Genomic DNA, 21,043 nt, shown 5'->3' on the forward strand with positions numbered 1-21,043 from the left:
GAGAGCACAGCTGAAGGATTATAGGAAAGGGATTTAGAATAACTTATTATTAATCTTTTACTATGACTTAATATTCCACAGGGCTTAAAAAAGAAGAAGAAGAAAGATTAGTTACATAGCTGTGCCCAATAATTGTCTTGTAGACACAGAAATAAACAGAAACATGATAATCTGTTTTCTTTTAGGGTTATTGTCTTCAGTCTTCTTTGGGTTTAAACAGTTTACCAATTTTCTGATTTCTAATGAAAATTAGCTGATCTAAGAATACTACTGATTAACCAGCAACCGTCCACTTATGGAAATAGCACACTTTGTCCCATAATCAGAAAGATGTAACTTTGAAAAATTTGCTTGGTAGTTTTCACACAAAACTCCCCTGGTGCCACTGAGAATTCTTTTTCGATATATACATCCAGTACCTTGTCAGATCAATGTTAGATGAAAATAATGCTATGTACTTAGTAAACTCAGCTTCCACCCCATCTACCTAAATATCAGATACCTTCAAATGTACAGAATATATGTCCTTTAGATCATTTGTATTGTATTTGTTCTATAACAAGATGATTAACTGAACTTGAGCCAAGATATATAGCAATGTACTTTTATATCTCAGATTTTATTAAACTAGTGAACTCCTTTTAAAATAATTATGCAAAGAACTGAGAAATAAAACCATGAAAAATATAAAGACTAAGTAATAGGATAAATGTTGAATTAGAATACATCTTAATTTAGCCTATGAAATTATATCCATATTGTCAATTTATGTGATCCTTGACTTTCCACATATATAGATCTCTTGTCTTTTTATGCCACTTGTAATCTGTATAGCCTAAAAGACTCCTGTTTTTTCTTAGGGAGTATACTTTAATAGCTGGGAAAGAGCTATTTGGGAAGGATTGGGAGTATTTTACACAGTGATAACACTATTTTGGGAATAAATTGACATTTTTTGAATAATTAACTTCTAGATCAACTGCGACAGGCCTCTTCTTTCCTCCTAACAAAAAAATTTTTAGTTTTTAAGAATATGAGTCTTGAGGTAAAACAGTGCTGTGATGGAAGTTAAACTCTGCCATATTGTTCTAGGCCTGCGTGAAGTACTTCACTTCAGTTTCATTAAAAGTAAAATGGGTTAATTGTAAGCCTCAATTCATCTTATTTTTGTAACATGAACTGATCTAATCATGTAAACAGTGGTTATGATGAGCCATAGAGCTTGGGTTCTAATGCTGCCACTGCTATCTCGGACTTAGATAATGACCTTGGGGATGATGCAAAACTATTCTATGCCTCTATTTCCTCATTTATAAAATGAGAAATAATTTTACTTATATCTCATTGGATTTGTTGAGAATTAAATGAGCTGATACATGTAAAGGTTGGCTATAAGAGCTAACATTATATTTGGCTCCAGGTAAGCATCACATACAGATTAGCTATTCCTGGCTAGTTGGCTGCCGACAGGTAGTGACAGCTTAATCCAATCAGCTAGACCAAAAGGGGCTGTACAAATGGCCTTCACAGAATCAGATCTTACCCTCACAGTTACTTGTCTGCTATTGCCTATGTGGATGACTTCTTCTCACCTTCTCATCATCGAGCCTAGGTAATTTCCTCTGGATTTTAACTGATACCCACAAACTTGGCCTCTTGCCTGAAAGATCAGTGATTGACACATACTTATCTACTGATATTTTCAGTCTTCACCATGTGTTGTTATTCAGTCTGTCTAAGATCTCTCCTGATTAGGAAGCCTTTCAATAAATATTACACAAATATTTTATATTTGTGTAGAGCCTCACAGTATTTCCCAAGCTCTTCTCTACTCATGAGATGGGCAGACTTTTTTTTAAGTTTCACTTTGCTTAATTATTACTTGATATATAAGCTCATGAAAGCACAATTAGACAATGTTCTCATAGTAATGATGAAAATGTAAAATTATAAGAAAACACAACCTGATAAAGAACACTTTTACAAAAAAATTTATTGTTTACTTGCAGTTGTCCCTCCCTTTTCCCCATTGCTCACTGTACCTTTCCCCGCACCCAGTCAACTGCCCCCCCATTGTCCATGCCCATGAGTCCTCTATTCACATCCTCTTGCTTGCTCCTTCCCCTTCTTTCCCCCATTATCCTCCTCCCCTCTCCCTTCTGGTCACTGTCAGCCAAATCTCTGGTTCTATTTTATTTTTTTTTCTCATTTGTTTGTTTTGTTGATTAAGTTCCACTTATAGGTGAGATTATATGGTACTTATCTTTCACCACCTAGCTTATTTCACTTAGCATAATGCTCTCAAGTTCCATCTATGCTGTTACGAAGGGTAGGAGCTCCTTCTTTCTTTCCGCTGGGTAGTATTCCATTGTGTAAATGTACCATAGTTTTTTGATCCACTCATTTACCGATGGGCACTTAGGTTGTTTCCAGCACTTGGCTATTGTAAATAATGCTGCTGTGAACATTAGGATGCATAAGGTCTTTTGATTTGGTGTTTGTTCAAGATTCTTAAGATATAGTCGCAGCACTGGAATCACTGGATTGAAAGGCAGTTCCATCTTTAGTTTTTTGAGGAAATTCCATATTGTTCTCCAGTGCAGTGCTGTGCCAGTCTGCATTCCCACCAACAGTGCACTAGGATTTCCTTTTCACCACATCCTCACCAGCACTTGTTGTTTGTTGGTTTGTTTATGATGGCCATTCTGACAGGTGTGAAGTGGTATCTTATTGTGGTTTTAATTTGCATCTCTCTAATGGCTAGTGATGTTGAGCATTTTTTCATGTGTCTGTGGACCCTCTGTATGTTCTCCTTGGAGAAGTGTCTGTTCAAGTCCTTTGCCCATTTTTTAATTGTATTGCTCATCTTCTTGGTTTGGAGTCATGTGGGTTTGATAAAGAACACTTTTAAAGATATTGGAAAGTTAAGAGAATGTTTTCCTACATTGCGGTTTTATGAATTACAAAATATAGGTTCAACTGATTGCTGAATTTATGAGTCTATAGGGTTTCTCAAGATTCTGGGTATACTTGTGAATTTGAATTAAGTTCCATAAGAAGAAAAACATAAAGAAAATAAATCATTATAGATAACATGACAACATACAATTCAGATAATATTTTGCCGTTTATAAATCACTTTCTCAACTGTTATCACAGTTCATTATTTCTTTACATAAGTATTAAAGTCACATTATTTAGGAATCAAAACATTTCAAAACACTTGAAGGCAGTTAGTATGATTTCAGTGTAATGTGGCGGAAGGACATTTATTAATGCACGCTTTATGTTATTATTAATTCTGTTCACTTGAGGAGAGAAAGTAGAAACTGCTTGGAATCAGAACCTTAGATCAGAGCAAATAAAACTGGAAAAATCCTTTCCTTCCATGAACAGAAGCCCACTCACATAATCCTTTTCCCCTTTATTTGATTTGTGGAATGTGTGAGGTTAAGCATGAATTGTCAGGGAGAGGGGAAGAATATGGGAAGAGGCTAGGAGAGAAGCAAGAAGTTACTCTCGAGTGTTTCATTATCTGAAAATGGGTGTTGAGAACCCAAAACAAAAGTTCATGTCTCTTTCCCCCATCTCCACTTTCTTGCAGTTTACAAGAGCATGATGCCAATGATTCCTTTTCTGCGACGCCAATTCTTGACCTTTAACTGTCACATGACCTTTACAGCACTTGGACTAGAGAAAATTAATTGGCATTATTCTGGCATGATGGAAACTGCATTAACTCCTCTCTCATAGGATCAGTGGCAGGCAGTATCTTAAAGTCATGTCCCCCTACCACACACATTGTCTTCCAGTCTATCTTTCCTCCTTCCCTCTCTTCTTTTTACCTCTTCCTTGATCTCTGCCCCACAATAGTTTTTCCCTGAATTCCATGATCTAAAATAAAAGTAACTCTTAGTTGGAGTACATAACCTTAAGCATAATTTGTTCATATTGATATCTTTCTTACTCACATTGAATGGTTTTAATATTTCACATTTATCACTTCATTTGATCCTTGTTTTAAAACATACAAGTTGTGGCATTGTTCCCATTTTATCTTTGTCAATATTCTTCTTTTATTAATATTTTACATGATTTATATGATGCACTTAAAAATTGTCCAAGACCACCAAGCTAATAATTGATACAACCAGAGTATTGGAGTTAAGACCATGGCTACTAAGAAAAATCCAGTAAGACAAAGGTCTCCTTTTATTAATTAAGCCAAGCAGCAAGAACAAAGAGGCCATATCTTTCAGTGGAAAATTGGACTCTAAAATGGTGTAGCAGCCTATTCCAAAGGCAGAGCTGCCCAAGCAATAACCAGAGGTATGAACTGTGTTGTTCCTCATGAAAAGGCTGACTCTAAGCTGGAGGTTAACGAGAGTTATGTAGTTTAGTAGGAGCATGCAGAGAAGCTATCATCTGTGATTTTAGCACTGTTTTGGTCGTATAAAACAACTAGCTCTGATGCAATAAAAATCAAATTCAGTGTATTAAATTTATTTTTAATAAATATAAATGTTAATATATTCTAAAATTATTTTAAATTTCAAAAACAACATACTTAAAACATTGAACTTTACCAAACATAGCATTGTAAGAGTCTTCTTTTTTTCTCACCTAATTTCACTCCGCAGAGGTAGCTATGGTTATCAATTTGGTAAATATCTTTCTAGATATTTTCTATGCCTATATAAACACACACATATGAGATCATACTAAATTCACTAACATGCAAACTTGTTGTTTTCATCTAATATACTACAAGTATTTTTTCATATAGACACAAAGATTTACCTCATTCACTTTAATTATTGTGTTCTTCCCATTAGAATATGCTGTAACTCATTTAGTCAATATTTTATTGCTGCATGTTTAGGTTATAGAGCTTTTGTTGCTATTACAAAAAAGTGCAGTGAATATTATTCTATAATAAATTATTTTAATATTGTATATTTATCTGTGAATAAAGTCAGACAAGTAGAAATTCTTGTATAATGGTAATCAGTAGTATTTTCAATGGATCTGTATCCTTGGAGTGCCATTTTGCAGTTTAATCTATAAAGATTATGTGCACACACAATGATAGTTTTATAATAAAAGTATTTTTTTCACCCTTGTAGGCAGACAAAACTTGCACCAAATGGTTTGGTACAAAGTTCTATATATCTGACAATTTTGATTATCCTCTCTGTGATATCGACAATAAAACAGTGTGTCAAACCAGGCCATGTATATTTTAAAGTTTCAATGTACTCACTGAAGTCATTCCTTTTTCCCTCCTTCAGGGCTGGCCGGGGACTTTATGGTATTGACAGTATGCCAGATCTCCGCAGGAAAAAAACTTTGCCTATTGTACGAGATGTGGTAAGTCACTTCTGTTGAATACTTTTTAATTGCATGTGTTGTCCATGCCTTTGTTAGATGTCATATTATCCTCCACATTAAATACATGGCCTGGAAGCATTTCATAGAATAGAACATGTAAGAAGCTGGATTCTAGCAAGAGTTCTATTTAGCATTCTTTAAAATCTATTAGATGGAGAAAATAACCTTACCCTTTTGATAGCTCTAGACATTAGCTAAAGTCACAAATGGAGTTAAAACGACCCTATAATTGAGCAAAAAGCAGTCCTACATGTGCTGAGTAAGCGGTGGTAACCGGGCCTTCATGTGTTTGGTGTTATGAATGACTGCAAGTTAAGTGTGCAGTTCAAGGCTTGATTTAATCTGCTTCACCTTAACTCAGTAGACGTTAACACTTATAAAGCATTATATAATATTACTTATTTTATTCTATATTAAGATAAAGTCTGGCCAAATTAAGAAGTTCTTCTACTGTCTAAAGAAAACTATGGCTCCCAAGTCATAACTTTTATTAGCCTTGAACATAACTCTGAATAACTCAAGCTGTCCTAATGAGATGTGCTGGGGAACAGCTAGAGGTGCAAAGAATTAATAATGGTCTGTATTATATTATAAAGACAAATAGTCCATCAGCATGAAAAAGAGTACTTTCTCTCATCCAGAATATCTTCACATTTTTTTCTGGAGGCAAATTCTTAATACTTTATGACATGAAATTATATTTCCTCCCAGAGGAACCAAAATTTCTTGATATCAGTAATTTTTAATTTTGTTATGAAAACCTTCATCTGAAAGCCATCACTTTAGTTTTAAAGTAAGAAAGATACAGTCATGACTGGAAAGATCTTATACTGAGAAGCATGATGTGTCTTTTCCATTAGCTCAGAATCTTGCCATTATAGTGTGGATGTTCTTTTAACGTGTTAGGCATATTTAATGTCATTATACTATGTTCTCACCTTTCTTATGTCTACTTATTCACACTTTGTTTTCTCTGACACATGGAATCTTCAGGCCATGGTAAGTGACTTTTTATTTATTTAATTCAATTTACCAATTTTCTCAAATGTAAAATACAATTATTCATGAGATAAAAGGGGACAAGATGGGGAATAAAAAGAGACATGCAAATATAATAAGTTTTGTTTCTCCAAGAACTTAACATCTACTTCAATTATGAGAGACAGACCAACTTAGGTAAACAGGTACAAAAACAGACTAAAATAAAACAAAACATTATTTTAGGGACAGCTGTTGACAGAGATGGAAGATCATCTTGGATAAACCCTAGGATGTGGGCCCTACATAGGTTTACAAAGTAGGGGTGTAGATGGGTGGAGAGCAACTTCTGCACTTCGGCTTGTGCTGAACTTAAGCTGGGTGAATGGCTTTGTATTAGCTATGAGGAGATACATTTATAACCAGATGCATTATTACACTATGACTTGCTTTCACTCCTAATGGGGGAGTAGATTTAATATTCCCATGTGGAACTTCTGATTTCCAAAGTTTTCTATAGTCCTATTGAGTTTATCATATTGCATATGTCTTGGGCAGGAGCAGTATAATGGTTCTACTTTACAGGAGAAACTAAAAGGGACTTGCTCTTACTTAAAATCACCTAAGTTTCCAGCCTTGAGTGAAGAAAACAAATCTGGGTAAAATGTTTCTAAAGTGGACCATTAGAAGAAAATATCATGGCTAGATGTGGAAGAATATTACAGGAACTGTGAACAGTTCAAGAACCTGTCTAGCTCTAGTGGTGATTCACAGTCATCACACACATCAGTTGCCTCTGTAGCAAAGGTCATGTTTTATGAACAAATGTCATCATGACAACCTTGGGGAAAAAAATCTAAAAGCCTCTTCTGACCTGTAAACCATGGGCAGATTGCCCTGCCTTGCTGGACTTCAGTTTTCTCATCTGTAAAATGTAGAAGTTCAGCTTGAAGGTCTAAGAGGCCTCTTTTGGCTTTAATGTCCCAGAATTCTGCATTCTGGATTAACTGACTGACTACTAAAAATGGCAGGTCCTTATTGACTAAAACATGAACAATAGTCTATACACTTACATTTGTACATTCTGCTGAGCAGTTACCTCAGGTACCAATAACTCATAATTCTGTTTATTATAGACCCTGGCTGCCCGGAAATCTGGACTCTCCCTGGCTATGGTGATTAGGACATCACTGAACAATGAGGAACTGGTAAGTTCAAAGTCAATTACTCTGTATCCATTATAGTCTAGTGGGAAAGCCATTCCGTTTGATCCATGCATTTGTAATACTTGTTCCACTGTTCCAGGAATAACTGGGAGCATGGGAGGAGTCTGACCCTAAAACAAATTTCCTCTGGGCCTCCGCTGCTATCATACAAGTCATCCTCTGCAGCTCAAATGTGCATGAGCTGCCCCATCTTTCAAAATGCCAGTCCATCCTAACATGATTTAGCTTTTATTCTTTCCCTGAAAAAGAAAAATCCTGCTAAATTTTTACATTCAAATTTTGCCTAGTTTGTGAAGCTTTCCCAAACATCCCTCTCCCCTTCTGGCTGTTTCCTCCTCTGCTTTTTTAGCACATAATCACTACCTCCATAAAGTAGTAGAGTTAAGAGTGAGGGCTGTTTGGGCTGAGTCCCATCTGTACCACAAATTAATCATTATTGTATCTGGCACGTTATGTAACTTCTCTAAACCTGGGTGCTCTCAGGTTTATATCCTAGCATAGCCTAGGATATATTAAACAATAAATACAATCTGCTGTTTTTATTATTTTTTTTGTTATTACAATTAATTTGATTATTTTGCATAAACCTTCCCTTTAAGACTGATATCTGTGAAGGTAACATAGTATTTTGTTTGTTGTTCTTGTCAAATATTTTCATTTATATTGCTTAGTACACTGTCTTGCATGAGGTAGAAGCTTTGTAATTATTGCTGAATTAAAGAACCAATTATAAGATACAAGTAAACTGCAAATATCTAGGTCAGGGATTCTTAAATTTGGCTTATCAGGTTCCTAGGAGGAGCTTTAAAACATGCCTATGTCTGGGTCTCATTCCAATTGATTCTGATTTAATTGACTTCAGGTGTAGCCTACGTAGAGGGTTTGCCTTTTAAAACTCTCAGGTGATTCTAATGTGCAGTGGATGTTTTGATATTTAGCTCTATCCTGCATTGGTACTGCTGAGGCTTTTACTCAAGACATTTTATATGTGCCACCTTTTCATGGAAATTAATATATTCTACCACTCTCAGTTTTAGTGACTTTGTCATTCCTACCAACTAATTCTTTTTGCCAAAAATATTACTTTACTTGTTATAAACTTCTATATACTTGACATTTAAACACCATTGTTTACATTTATATTGCTCATTCTCTTCTTCCTGTCATTGTCATCTTTCAAAAGTGAATATGTCCTAGGTGCTATCAGCAAACTCCCCAGTCCCAATATACATAAGCAAAACAATACATGTTCATTTGAATATATGGGTGCTACAGCAAATTAAAATATTTTGATTGTGCCACAGGATGAAAACAATGTGACTGCTTTCCCAGGATCATATGACGTCATCTGATATTTTGAGTATAGTTTGGATTCAGGAGAAAGTAAATATCCTCTGGTATATGAGAAAGCCCCATGTTGCTTGCTGAATTTCCAAGTATCTGGTCTTTTGCTTTTGAGGAAATAATCAAGGTCAAGGATTTTTATTGATATACTCTTTCACTATCCCTTTCTTATATTTCTGAAGCACAAATATTCATTTCTATGAAAAGCTAAGAGAAAACCAATAGAAATCAGAGGGTAGGATTGTTGCTATATTTTCTGAAGCTCTGACAGGGAGGATACACTCACTTTATGGTTAAATTAGCTATTGATCTACTTTTCATCAACTTAGTTATCATTTCAATTCCTTTAGTTTCAGAAGGCTGGTGTAAAACAATTTTTTCTGTGTGGGTGTTGGGTAGATAAGTAGCATCCATCATCTCTCTTTCAAACTCATAAAGCCCATTTCCCTGGGGCTCATGTCTCAAAAAGTAAATGAAATATGACTTCTGTACAACAGGCATATTAAATGTCACTCTTGACAAGCTGTCACATTAATTCATTACATGGGCAGCTAACATAAATGCTGAAGAGCCTAATTTCCACTTCTTGGTGCTGAAAGTGTTCATAGGCACCTCAATGTGAAAGCATAAAATACTTGCCTTTACACAAAGGAAAACGGCTTGGCCATGTAGAAAATATCAAAGGTTAGCACTTCTATTTTCATTAGTGAATGTATGGTAAAAAGCTCAGGCATCTATTCCAAAGAAGGAAAGGGCTGTAAAGTCATGCAAGGTGACAGCAGGTCAGTGTCACAGCCCCCATAATGCTGTTGGCAGTGGGAGAAGCTCTGCCAGGTCCCCCTCCATTGCCAGTTCCCACACACCCATGAGGAGCTGTGGGAGCTGACTGGGAATCTCAGTCTAATAAGCCCTGAAGGACTATGGTTTCTGAGCATTTCCATCTGGCTTAATAACTAACGTAAGAAGGGATAACAATCTAGTACCCAAGTGCCGCAACAATAGTCTGCCTGGTACTATGCTGCCCAGCTTTGTGCTAGGTGTGGACCTAATGGTGGAGCAATCCAAGTAGATCCATTCAAAATTAAATATTAATTGACTACTGTTTGTCAAACATTGTTTCAGATTCTGGAAAAAAGGCAGTGAACAATTCAGCTAAAAATCCCTGCTGTCACGAGACTTTAATACAGCAGGAGGGAAGCTGACAGAGAACAGACTGATGGTTGCCAGAGGGGAGGAGGTTGGGGGGCTGGGTAAAAAAAGTGTAAGGATTAAGAAGTACAGATTGGTAGTCACAATATAGCCATGAAATGTAAAGTACAGCATAGGGAGTATGGTCAATAATATGTGGGATACTTAAAATATTGGGGGGGCACTTTGTAAAATATACAATTGTCTAAACCCTATGCTGTACACCTAAAACTAATACAAAATAGTATTCGATGTAACCTGTAATTGAAAAATAAAATTTAAAAATATATTGTGTTGGGGGGGTGAGATACTGTTTTGTACCCACTGTTGCTATAGGTCATGATGGAAGCGTCTAACAGGCAGGAATATTTAAAGTAAGACAGACTCAGATGAGGGTCATGGAAACTCAAGTAGAGTGAGGAATATATTCACCAAGCATTAAAGGGATTCTAGAACCCTGTTTTTTTCTATGTGGGTTTATGACCTTGTTTATGAGTCCGATCTTTTGGCATGCTTCCAGAATTTGTTAGTTCTAAGTAAGGGCTGGTTTGTCTAGGAGACTGCAGGTCCTTCTTCCAGGAACAGGATTCATGCCCAGTTAAAGGGACTTAGGGAGCTAGGTGTGGAATCCCTTCCTCCCTTGTGGACACATAGACAAAACCAAGGGTGGTAGAATCAGGGAAGGGAGGTGGGGATGGCTGGGGTGGGTAGGGGGGAAATGCAGGCAACTATACTTGAACAACAATTTAAAAAAAAGAACTAGGTGTAGAAGTAAGTAGAAGATCAGACTGGGGCTTTATTCCTAGTGTGACACTAGAGGGATAACATGGAAGTTGAAGTAGGTCAGAACACCTGTCTGGTCTGGGGTTCAATCTGGAAGTGTAGTCACGCAGGCACTCAGGTTTTCTGGACTAGTGCTCAGAAACAGTAGCCCCTTCAAGCCACATGCACAGGTGTTGAAGTGTTGTGGGCCTGAATTAGAATTTCAGCTCCACCCCTTACTACCTCTGAAAACTCTTATCAATTCTTCTTGATTCCCTGAGATTTGTTCACCTTATCCTTAACATGAAAGTAATAATACCTATCTCCCAATTTGTGAGAATTAAAAAAAAAATGTCTTTCCAGGCAAAGCAGGGGCAGGGACTCATGTTGAGGTATCCAGAATATATGCTACCTTCAATGCCTCCCTGTCACCTTTGCAGCTGAGGGTCAGATTCCAAGGAGTACTGACTTGGGAATCAGCAGTAATGACATCAAATAAAGATGATCTCATTTACAAGTATTGCTATTGGGAATATTAAAGATTATCTCATTTACAAGTATTGCTATCTGGCTTTTGTGCTTTTTCAAAAGAGCACAGTCTTTGACTTGACATAGATATTGGTCCAGCTTCACCACTGGTTGTGGAACTGTGAGCAAGTTACAGGAACTCTCTTGGCCTTGCTTTTCTCATATGTTTGAGAATTATATATTTTACATGTATGTTCATTGGTCAAATGGCCTATAATTTACTATGTATTTGAACAATTTTGACATCAACAACAAATTAGCCTTATAAAATCAGCTGGGGAGCTTTCCTTTTTGTCACCTACCTGGGATGGTTTGCATGAAGTAAGTGTTGCTATATCTTCAAAGATTAGCAAAACCTGGCACTAAAATCATCTTTTATTTTTTAGGGGAGCTATTTGACTACTAAATCAGTTTATTTAATGTAATAATTCTATCCATGTTCTTTAAGCATTTCATTTTGAGTCAATTTTGATCATCTTTTCCAGAAAGTTGTCCTTCTTTCTAACTTTTCAAATTTAATACCACCAAATTATTCATATAATCATATTTTGATGTATAAACATTAGTGCTATTTTATCTTATTATCATTTACTTCTATTTTCTCTCTTTTGTGAAGTCAGTACTGTGAGAGATTTCTCTGGCATTTGTTTGTTGACTCAAAGCATTTCTTTATCTATTTTATTTCTGCTCTTGTCTTGTGTAAATTAATCCTCTCTATGCATTTATCCTGATGCTACTTTTGTAACTTATTGAGTATATAGTTTAATTTTGATTGTTATCAACTATTGCATATATACAAAAGAGTATTCACAACATAAGTGAAGGGAATAAATAATAATAATATATACACCTAGATATCCATGACTCAGTTTTAGATTATTTCTATCCCTGTGTATTTCTTCTTCATTTTCTTTTTATTCATGCCTTCAAAGATTTTATGTCTATTTTTTACCACATTTTTCTATTTTAATATAATTTTCTTTTTCTCTTTTCTAACATATGTGTTTATACTGCAGGGGTATACTGCAGCAGTAATTTTTTCTAAAAGACATACACACAAAATAGCTTCACAGTAAGAAGCACATTTTTTTTCTTAGAATTATCAAAATGTGATTTTGGGGGAGGGGGTATAGAGATGATTTCCATAATCCCATGAGGGAAACCCACAGGATGAAGAGTAAAATAGACCTTCATTAGTAAAGTCACTAATGGTTAAAATTGTAGAGGAAAAAGAAAAAAGCCATATGGCAAATAGAGGTAGATAAGCTTTGTTCCTGTTTTAGGTACTAACAGTTGGTAGATTGGAATATTGATGGTCTAAGAACACTAGTCACTGCTCTTGGCAGGAAGCCTGATTGCTTTGTTTCTCAGACTCATTTTAATTTCCTCATATAGGAAAAAATTCATTTCCTCCCAATGTCCTACTTGTTCTAAAAGTGATATATTAAGGTAGCACACCTTAAATTCCAACTTCTTGGGTCAGGAGTTTTTAACAAAATATTTATCTAGAATATGAGCACCCTTCACTTTGTGGCCTTAGCTACAAAGGCTTATCAGGGTCAAAGCATTTCTTACCCTCATTTCTACAGATTAAAATAGTGTCTACACACAATAAAAATTCTCTCCTTTCCTGGAATCACTTTCTTAATGTTAAAATATTTTTTTCCTGATTGCAAAGACTTCTATCTATAAACAGAAAAAGAAAAGATACAGACTGTTCCTAACTTCAAAAAATGAAATTGAAAAGTTGATTAAAAAATTTTTGTACTTTGAGTTTTATACATTTTTTACAATGAGCATGTATTTTATTATAATCAGAAAATACATACATTTTAGAAAATAATATTTTATAGAAGATTTTAAAACTTTAGAAACATTCAAAAGAGATTAGCAGTGAGTCTCTCAACTTTCTGAATTCACTTTGTCCTGAGGACCTAGTTCCAGTAATTAGGGCTCTGCTTGGTTTTGAGACTATCCTTTCCATATGTTTGGTTCCTGGTTTACCTAGGCCAGAAACCCTCCCCTGCTAGCATACCTACTTCTGTCCTTTCATTTCAGCTAGGACCCTATTAGCTGTACCTACCTACCAGCCCGCCTTTCTGCCTGCCCAAAATGCTACATTAAAAAAAAAAATTCTATTCCCTTTAATCCAGCTGCTAATGGTGAGTTACAGACTTCTATTCCCTGTGGTTCATGGCTAATTCAATGATTTCCCTTTTTTTGTCATACCCCTTACACTATTTTTTTTGCCTTATTCCAAAAAATCCCATACTCTCAGTTCCTCTTATCCTCTTGTTTGATCTGCTCTTATTTTGCTGCTAAGAAAGTGCCTTGTTGCCTCCAAAGATGCGGTATGCTTTTGAGGTATAAGAATCCCCTTCCATGAGATTTATTTTTACATGTTTTCCTTAACTATTCATTTAACATCTTTCTAAACTGACTATAATCAAATCTTATGCTTTGCTGGAGTAAGAAATGTTTTCATATGTCATTTATTTTAAAGTAATTTTCAATATGCCCATATCTCAAAAATCAAGAATGAAAAAGATTCATATTATCATTTTCTTACAACTATGAAAATGTATTCTCTAGTCAATTATTGAATATTTCCATCCAGCTTCTATAGCTTTTAAATGTTGGCATTTATTTTAATGCCCCATTCAATTGATTTTTAAAGTACTGTATAGTAAATTTTCCATATTTCTTATTTTTTTAAAATTAGCTTCACTCTTCTTTTCATGAAATGGATCATGGCTACTTAACCAAACTAAACCAAACAAATCACAACAAAACATTTCAATGAAATCTTCTCAGTTGTCTATCTAGAATTATTTTGTTTTCTTTCCGTTTGTTTAAATTTTTAGCAAGTGTTCCTTATGTATATTACCCCTACTATTGCCCACAGATTTGAAAGACTGACCACATATCACTTGAATTCAATGAAAAGAAAATGAACATTGAGATTAGATAAAATGTATTAATCATATACTTAATCTTAAAATATAAATTCATGTTTAAAAATAACTTCTTACTCAAATCTATGTTGTAAGTTCACATGCATTTCCTACTTTTCAGTGTTCAATAACAGAATCTCTTATATTTCCACCCAGTGTTCCTTAAAGTTAGAATTACAGTGAAATCTGGGTTTTCAAACTTAATTCCACAAAAACTGTTTGAGAAGCAATATGTTCAAAAGCACAATCTCCTTTGTTTGTCACCTGAGAGGCACGAGACTGGCCATACAGATATCAATACAAAAGGGTTGTTGGGTAGAGAATTGAGACCCGAAGGTCTGTTATACAACTGAGACAATTTTTTCCTCAGACAACTTGGTCAAGACTCATATTGTTCAAGGACACAGAATGTATAGAACTGAGGTTTCTATACATTCTAGGTTTGACTATATTATTTTTTCCCTACTAAGACAAACAACAAATTACCTGATATGATTTTGGATAAAACTAAATTCCCTCCTAATTTTTTTAGCTCAACTAAAAATACTATATTAAACACACACACACACACACACACACACACACCCCTCTTCATCCAATCAGCCCAACTAGAACAAGGAACTGTGTATAGATAGTTCAGGGAAAATCTCTTATGCCAAGAATCATTCAATTTACTTCACTGAATATTGAAGATACTCACTTTTCTAGGCAGTAAAGGGGAAGCAAAGATAAACAATACATACTTGTAATTCTAAAAGAACTCTTAACGTTTCTTTGCAAGACATCTTCATTATAAAGTGAATCCAAGAAATTGACTTGGTGTAGGCTACCCTTAAAAAGTTATGGATACAGTTGTTCTGTCTGTATAAACCCTAATGCAGGGTCTCCCACTTAAGTTATTCCCCTATTTGACCATACTGCTGCTCTGTAGACTTGCTTGAAGTGTAAAGAGGTTTGACCAGACCCTCAGGAGTAACAACGCCGGATCTTGCTGTTCAAAGTTAGAAAATATGTTAGTAAAGCTTAACTCCCTAGCAGGGAATCTCCCAGTACCATTACCAAACATATTCTCAGAAAACACATAATGAAGAAAATGTAATAATAAAGGGAAATATGCTGTTACCATAATGTGGAATTGAAAAGTAATGGAAATTTGGTCATTTCAACACTGTAGGAAGATACTCTGAAATGAGTTTTAAGGATGATAAATGCAAAATAGAAATGCCTCTTTCTAGCATTACTTATCAAATAGGCTTTTATAGGATTTATGTAAATATCCATTTTTATGCATCAGGCAGTTGTGTGAAATTATCTAAATGTAACTTCAGAGCATGCTAGTCTTTTTCTCAGGAAGTCAGCTGCAAAGTGGGATATGGGAAACCTAGGGAAGGCCTCTAACAAGTCGTCTTTTATTGGCTGACACTTGTTGATTGAAAATCCATTACAATATTAATACTTAGCATTTATTTAGTGTTTTGAAGGCTGTGGAATATACATTTGTTACCATCATACAATTAGATCCTCAAATAATACCTTAGATAGTCAGGAGAGAGGAAAGTGAATCTTAGAGACCTTAAATCTCTTGGTAGATTACAAGATTCTTAGCTGAACATTCACTTATTTCACAAGAAAGTGTGTCATACCCCTGGTATGTGCCAGGGACAATGGTAATCATTGAGAATATGTTTCATCTACTTCACAATTTTACCAAAAACCAACTTAGACTAAGGATAGTAATATAAATTCTTATTTTTAAATTAATGTTCCCTGAGCACCTATTTCAAGCCAAAGGCTGCATTAGGCTCTGAGGATTGATGTAGCTTTGAACAAGATGTGTCTCACCATTGTCCTCATGGAGTTTACAGTATACCCAGGACATAAACATTGTCAGGTAATTTGAGCTCTACAGTGCTATGAAGAAAGCTTTTACAATAGTGGAGGCCAGTCCAATCTGGAAAATTAGGGAGTCCTTGAGTTCATATAATTGAATTGGGCCCTAGATCCCTGAGGGAAGAATAAGTGAGCAGAGTTATTGTGCTTACTGTCATAATTTAAATTAGTAATCAAGGGACTCTTTCAAAATAGCATTTTCAGGAAAAAGTGATACAGTGGTTTGCATTATGTTGAAAAGTTCCAAACCCACTGATCTGGCTTGCATTGGTAACTTGTCTCTTCTTCACAGAAAATGCATGTCTTCAAAAAGACCTTGCAGGCATTGATCTACCCCATGTCTTCTACTACTCCACACAATTTTGAAGTCTGGACCGCTACGACACCTACCTACTGTTACGAGTGTGAGGGGCTCCTGTGGGGCATTGCCCGGCAAGGCATGAAGTGCTTGGAGTGTGGAGTGAAGTGTCATGAGAAGTGTCAGGACCTCCTAAACGCTGACTGTTTGCAGAGTGAGTACTTGGTTAGACTGAGGAAGTGGGTTTGCAGAGCCTACCTTATCCTATGTGTTTTCAGATTAGTTCTCTTTAGCTCTTGCTGGTTTTCAAAAAATCTCGTCTTTCTTCTTCTATCACTTATGCAAAGAAACACATATTCAGTCATATTCAGTCATATAGTTGAACTTGGTGTAATTCCTAGTTGTTGAACTAACTCAGCAAAATTAGATTCCTCAGAGTGAGTACATAGAGTACTATGGCACTCACATCAAGCAGAAAACTTCAAAGTGACTCCCAATCTATTTTCTCATGTTACCTCAAAATAGCCTCATGTGGTAAGTGGGAATATGTAGAATCATGTTCCTCAAATAGGGGTTAAGGCACACACCTGTGATTATAGCAACTGGAATTCTCTGCCAAGACTAATGGATGTCTGACTCTAGATGTCATGTTCTTCTCCATCCCATGCACAGGCCTTGGAATTGGGGGATCTTTTGTTTGAATCTGAGAGACAAATCTGAGTTACCATATATGGGACTTTGGTCAAGAATTTTAGCTTCTCAGGGCTTTCTTTTCTTCTAGCAAATGAACAGAAATAATAATAAAATTTACTTCAGATGGTTATTCGGAAGACTGAATGAAATAGTCTCTGCTAATAGTCTGGTAAACAGTAAATACTCAATGAATCCGAATGGCCCTTCCAAACTTTCACGCTTCCAAATAGGTACATTGTATGCTGACCTTCACAACGTATCTTAAATTTTCTATTTCCAAAAATGTTTTATACTGACACTTTAGGTCCAGAAATGCCAAAACATCACACTACAAGATATATATTACTGACTTTTTACTGTCTTATTTACTTGGTTGTATGTGCTGACCTTAAATAATAAAAAAGCATTGCCAAAGAGATATATTCAAACATGGAGTTTCATTGGCAAATAATGGTTTTTTTTTTCACTTCTAAACATTGTCCCCTCTGTTTGTTATTTATGTATAAATGCAATCAATGTAAGGTTCGTGGGTTGCTGTAATTGAGAAGGGACAGAGGAAAATGTCAAAATAAAGATTAAATAAGAAATGCTTTCACAGCTGACTTTTGTAGTAATAGAAACATATATTCTACAGCTTTCTCTACCTGATTAGTATTCTCCCTACATAGTCAGATCAGAGTGAGGCTATTAATGGTAATAAGTGCATTTTTTAAAGCAAAAGAAGTAGTATCCCTTTGAAATATATGAATGACGGTTTAAGAGGAAGGAGGATTAATTCAGTATTGCTCAGCCAACTTTTTTGCCAAGTCTCATAATTCAATTAAAATTCAGTCTACTTGTTTATAAAATTAATTGTAAAATAGGCAGCTTAAGAAATAAGCTTATTAGGTGAGCAATAGTTGAGAAAACAGACAGGAAAATTATTGCCTTCTAGAAACAAATGACTTAAATCCCTTTAAAAAATGATGCAGATTATACCTGAGAAATGAACTCATTCTTCTTTCAGTACCTTAGAGTAGAGAAATGCCACCTATTTATTAAACTTTAGAAACATTTTCATAATCTATTTCCATTTTTAAGACAGCATATATCATTGGATATTGTCCAATAAATTAGGCAAATTTGTCATTGAAGTTATTCATTAAAATGTACATATAAATTGGAAGAATCAACAATAGTTCAGGAAAATGAGAGTGGTTATATGTTATAGCAAGGGGCATTTTTTAATAACACCTCCCTTTTTGCTAAAACCTACACTCACATTGAACAGGTAGGGGTTTTGCAAGTATATGAATTTAGCTTCACTTCTTTCCACAATAAATATCAATAAAATTTAAAATCATCCCTATGAAATAAGTGACATTTCCTTAAGAAATTTCTCTTGATCATTGCTCTAAGCCAGACACTTGCAGTAGGAACACCTTGTATGAAATAGTTCCATGTATGCCATCTCTGAAAAGAAAGAACAAATAAAAAATTTAGAGAAATCAGGGTTGGAAAGTGTAGCTGATGCAGCCTTCTGTTAGAAGCTTCCCCAATTTCCTTCACAAAATGGCCATTCAGTCTCTGTTCAAACACCTCCAGGGAAAATCTGATACTTTAGTGGACAGCTGAATTCATTATTAGAAAATTCTAGCTTATAAATTAAAATTTGAACTAAGTCCTTCCAGCCTTCTTTAACTTGTATTCTTTAAGCCAAATCTTACCTCTGGAGAAAACATTTAATAAATTGACTTCTGTTGCATATAACAGTTTTTCAAATACATGAAAATAATAGTTTTCTTCAGGTTTCTAGGACCCTTATTATTTTGCTAATCCTTTTCTGCTGTCTGTCAATTTGGACACATATTCATTTTGTGCGTGTGTGTGTGTGTGTGTGTGTGTGTGTGTAGAAAAAGAAATACTCTACACACGGTCTGACCAATGACCCATATAAAATAGAGAGTATTTAAATTCACTTCTAATTGGTTTGAGTTTGGTATTTCATTCCAAAACTCAAGTGACTTATACACTTGCAGTCAAGCGGGATTAAATCAGATGATTACAAAATCCCACTCACTGCTTCAATACTTCTTTAAAGGTTCAGAGAAACACAAAAATGTTAAATAAGTTCTTCAGTCTCATCTCAGCCTCTTAGCTAATTTTAGTTGGTAGTGGTTCCTGCACTTTGCTGTCTTCCTGGCCCAAGGCTGACAGCTTTGTAGTTACAGGTAAGAACAGAGGAGACCAAAGAGAAACAGAAAGATCAGCCCTTAAGAAGAGAAAACTGACTTTCCTTCCCCTCTCAGTCCAAGGCCAGTGGGAGTAGCCAGAGTCTGACTGTATTTTTTCCCTTTAATTAACTCATTTGAATTCTGCTATCTAAAATGACCTTTCTTTATTTCTTTTTTATTTTTGAAAGAGTATTTGGTGGTTGAAAAATTGAATCATAGATAATGGAGGACAAGTTTGTGACCCTGAATGATGTTAATATAACCTGTAAGGAATTTGCTGTAGCAGTAATGGTGGTAGTTTTAAACTAAAAGAGAAGGGGGAAAGTATATGTTGGCTGGGATGAAGATGTGTTCAGAGTGAAGCATACATGGGTGAAATCATATGTAAAATATTTTATTTATTGTTTCAAAGTAGAAAAGAGACAACTTCAATATTATAGAAACACAAATACCGTGGTACCTAACCCAACAGGCTTTTACTTCCTCACACATTTCCAAAGAGGGAATCCCAGAGTCTCACTGTATAAGCCCTTCAGCCTAATAAGGACAGAAAGTATTTCTTCAAAAATTCAGGACAGCAGCATCTTGGGAGTGCATTCTTTTGTTGTACATGTCCCCCACTGATATTATATAAAGCTTATGCATCCTAATTATTACCCGTTGCAAATTCCTAACATTAGAAAATCTGGCTGGTATACTCCTGTCTACAAATGAGATACTGACTCTTTCTTTGTATAACATTACCACATTTTGCAATTGTGATCTCTTAAGACAGTCTATTATTTGTATGGAATAGTTTCTGTGGGTAGGAGTTTGATTCTGGGTTTTCAGAGCTCAAAAGAAAATAATTGATGTTGTCCCTCAACTCAGACCTATTTTCTAAAACTTAATTCAGATGAATACATGTGAACACCAATCTATCTTGGAAGCTTTTGACATCTACTCTTTCAACAGCAGTTATACAAAATATGCTTATGTAATGAATACTCAGAAAGCTTAGAAGTAAGGTTTTGTGTATCCACTGCTACAGAGGGAGACCATAGTCTTTATTTCTCCAGAACTTAGCACACAATTAAGCACAGTTTTCTGATAAATAAATGTCAGTTAAGGAACAAGTGAAAACAAAAGAACTATCGTTAGAAAGAGCATGTGATGGTTTAAAAATCATTCTTTTATAGAACCATTGATTTTTAGAGGAGCCTTTGAGATAAGCATACTGAAGAACCCAATCTACCAATTTTACTGAGTTCACAGAATTTAGTATCTTGTCAAAAGAAATCAAGTGGATATTGTAGGTAAAGTTAGAACCCAGGTCTATGAACTCCAAGCCTATTGTTGCCTAATTTATAAAGAGATATACAAAGTTGACCATAAGAGAAAAATGAAAATTATTTAACTTTATTTGTAGTGCTTTTCCAGGCTCCCACAGAGCACCCCTGTTTGTAGGATATCCTGTGCCCACCAGCCCCTGGTTCCACAGAACTTCCCATCAAAATGACGTTTCAAGGCCTGTCCTCTATGGCCAGCCCACAAAACATGGGGTATAACCCTATCACAACATACTTATTGCATGCATTT

The 21,043-nt window shown here is 35.3% G+C and overlaps 1 protein-coding gene across 1 annotated transcript in view; it reads left to right on the forward strand.

Moving 5' to 3' along the window:
* The window catches only part of UNC13C (unc-13 homolog C), a 469,738-nt gene that overhangs the window by 157,376 nt on the left and 291,319 nt on the right, over positions 1–21,043 (forward strand). The window contains 4 exon segments of the mRNA XM_028506783.2: positions 5,292–5,370; positions 6,385–6,390; positions 7,506–7,577; positions 16,554–16,773. Of these exon segments, the coding sequence (XP_028362584.1) occupies positions 5,292–5,370; positions 6,385–6,390; positions 7,506–7,577; positions 16,554–16,773 (377 nt within the window).

The sequence above is a fragment of the Phyllostomus discolor genome, chromosome 1 (assembly GCF_004126475.2).
Source record: "Phyllostomus discolor isolate MPI-MPIP mPhyDis1 chromosome 1, mPhyDis1.pri.v3, whole genome shotgun sequence".
NCBI lineage: Eukaryota > Metazoa > Chordata > Mammalia > Chiroptera > Phyllostomidae > Phyllostomus > Phyllostomus discolor.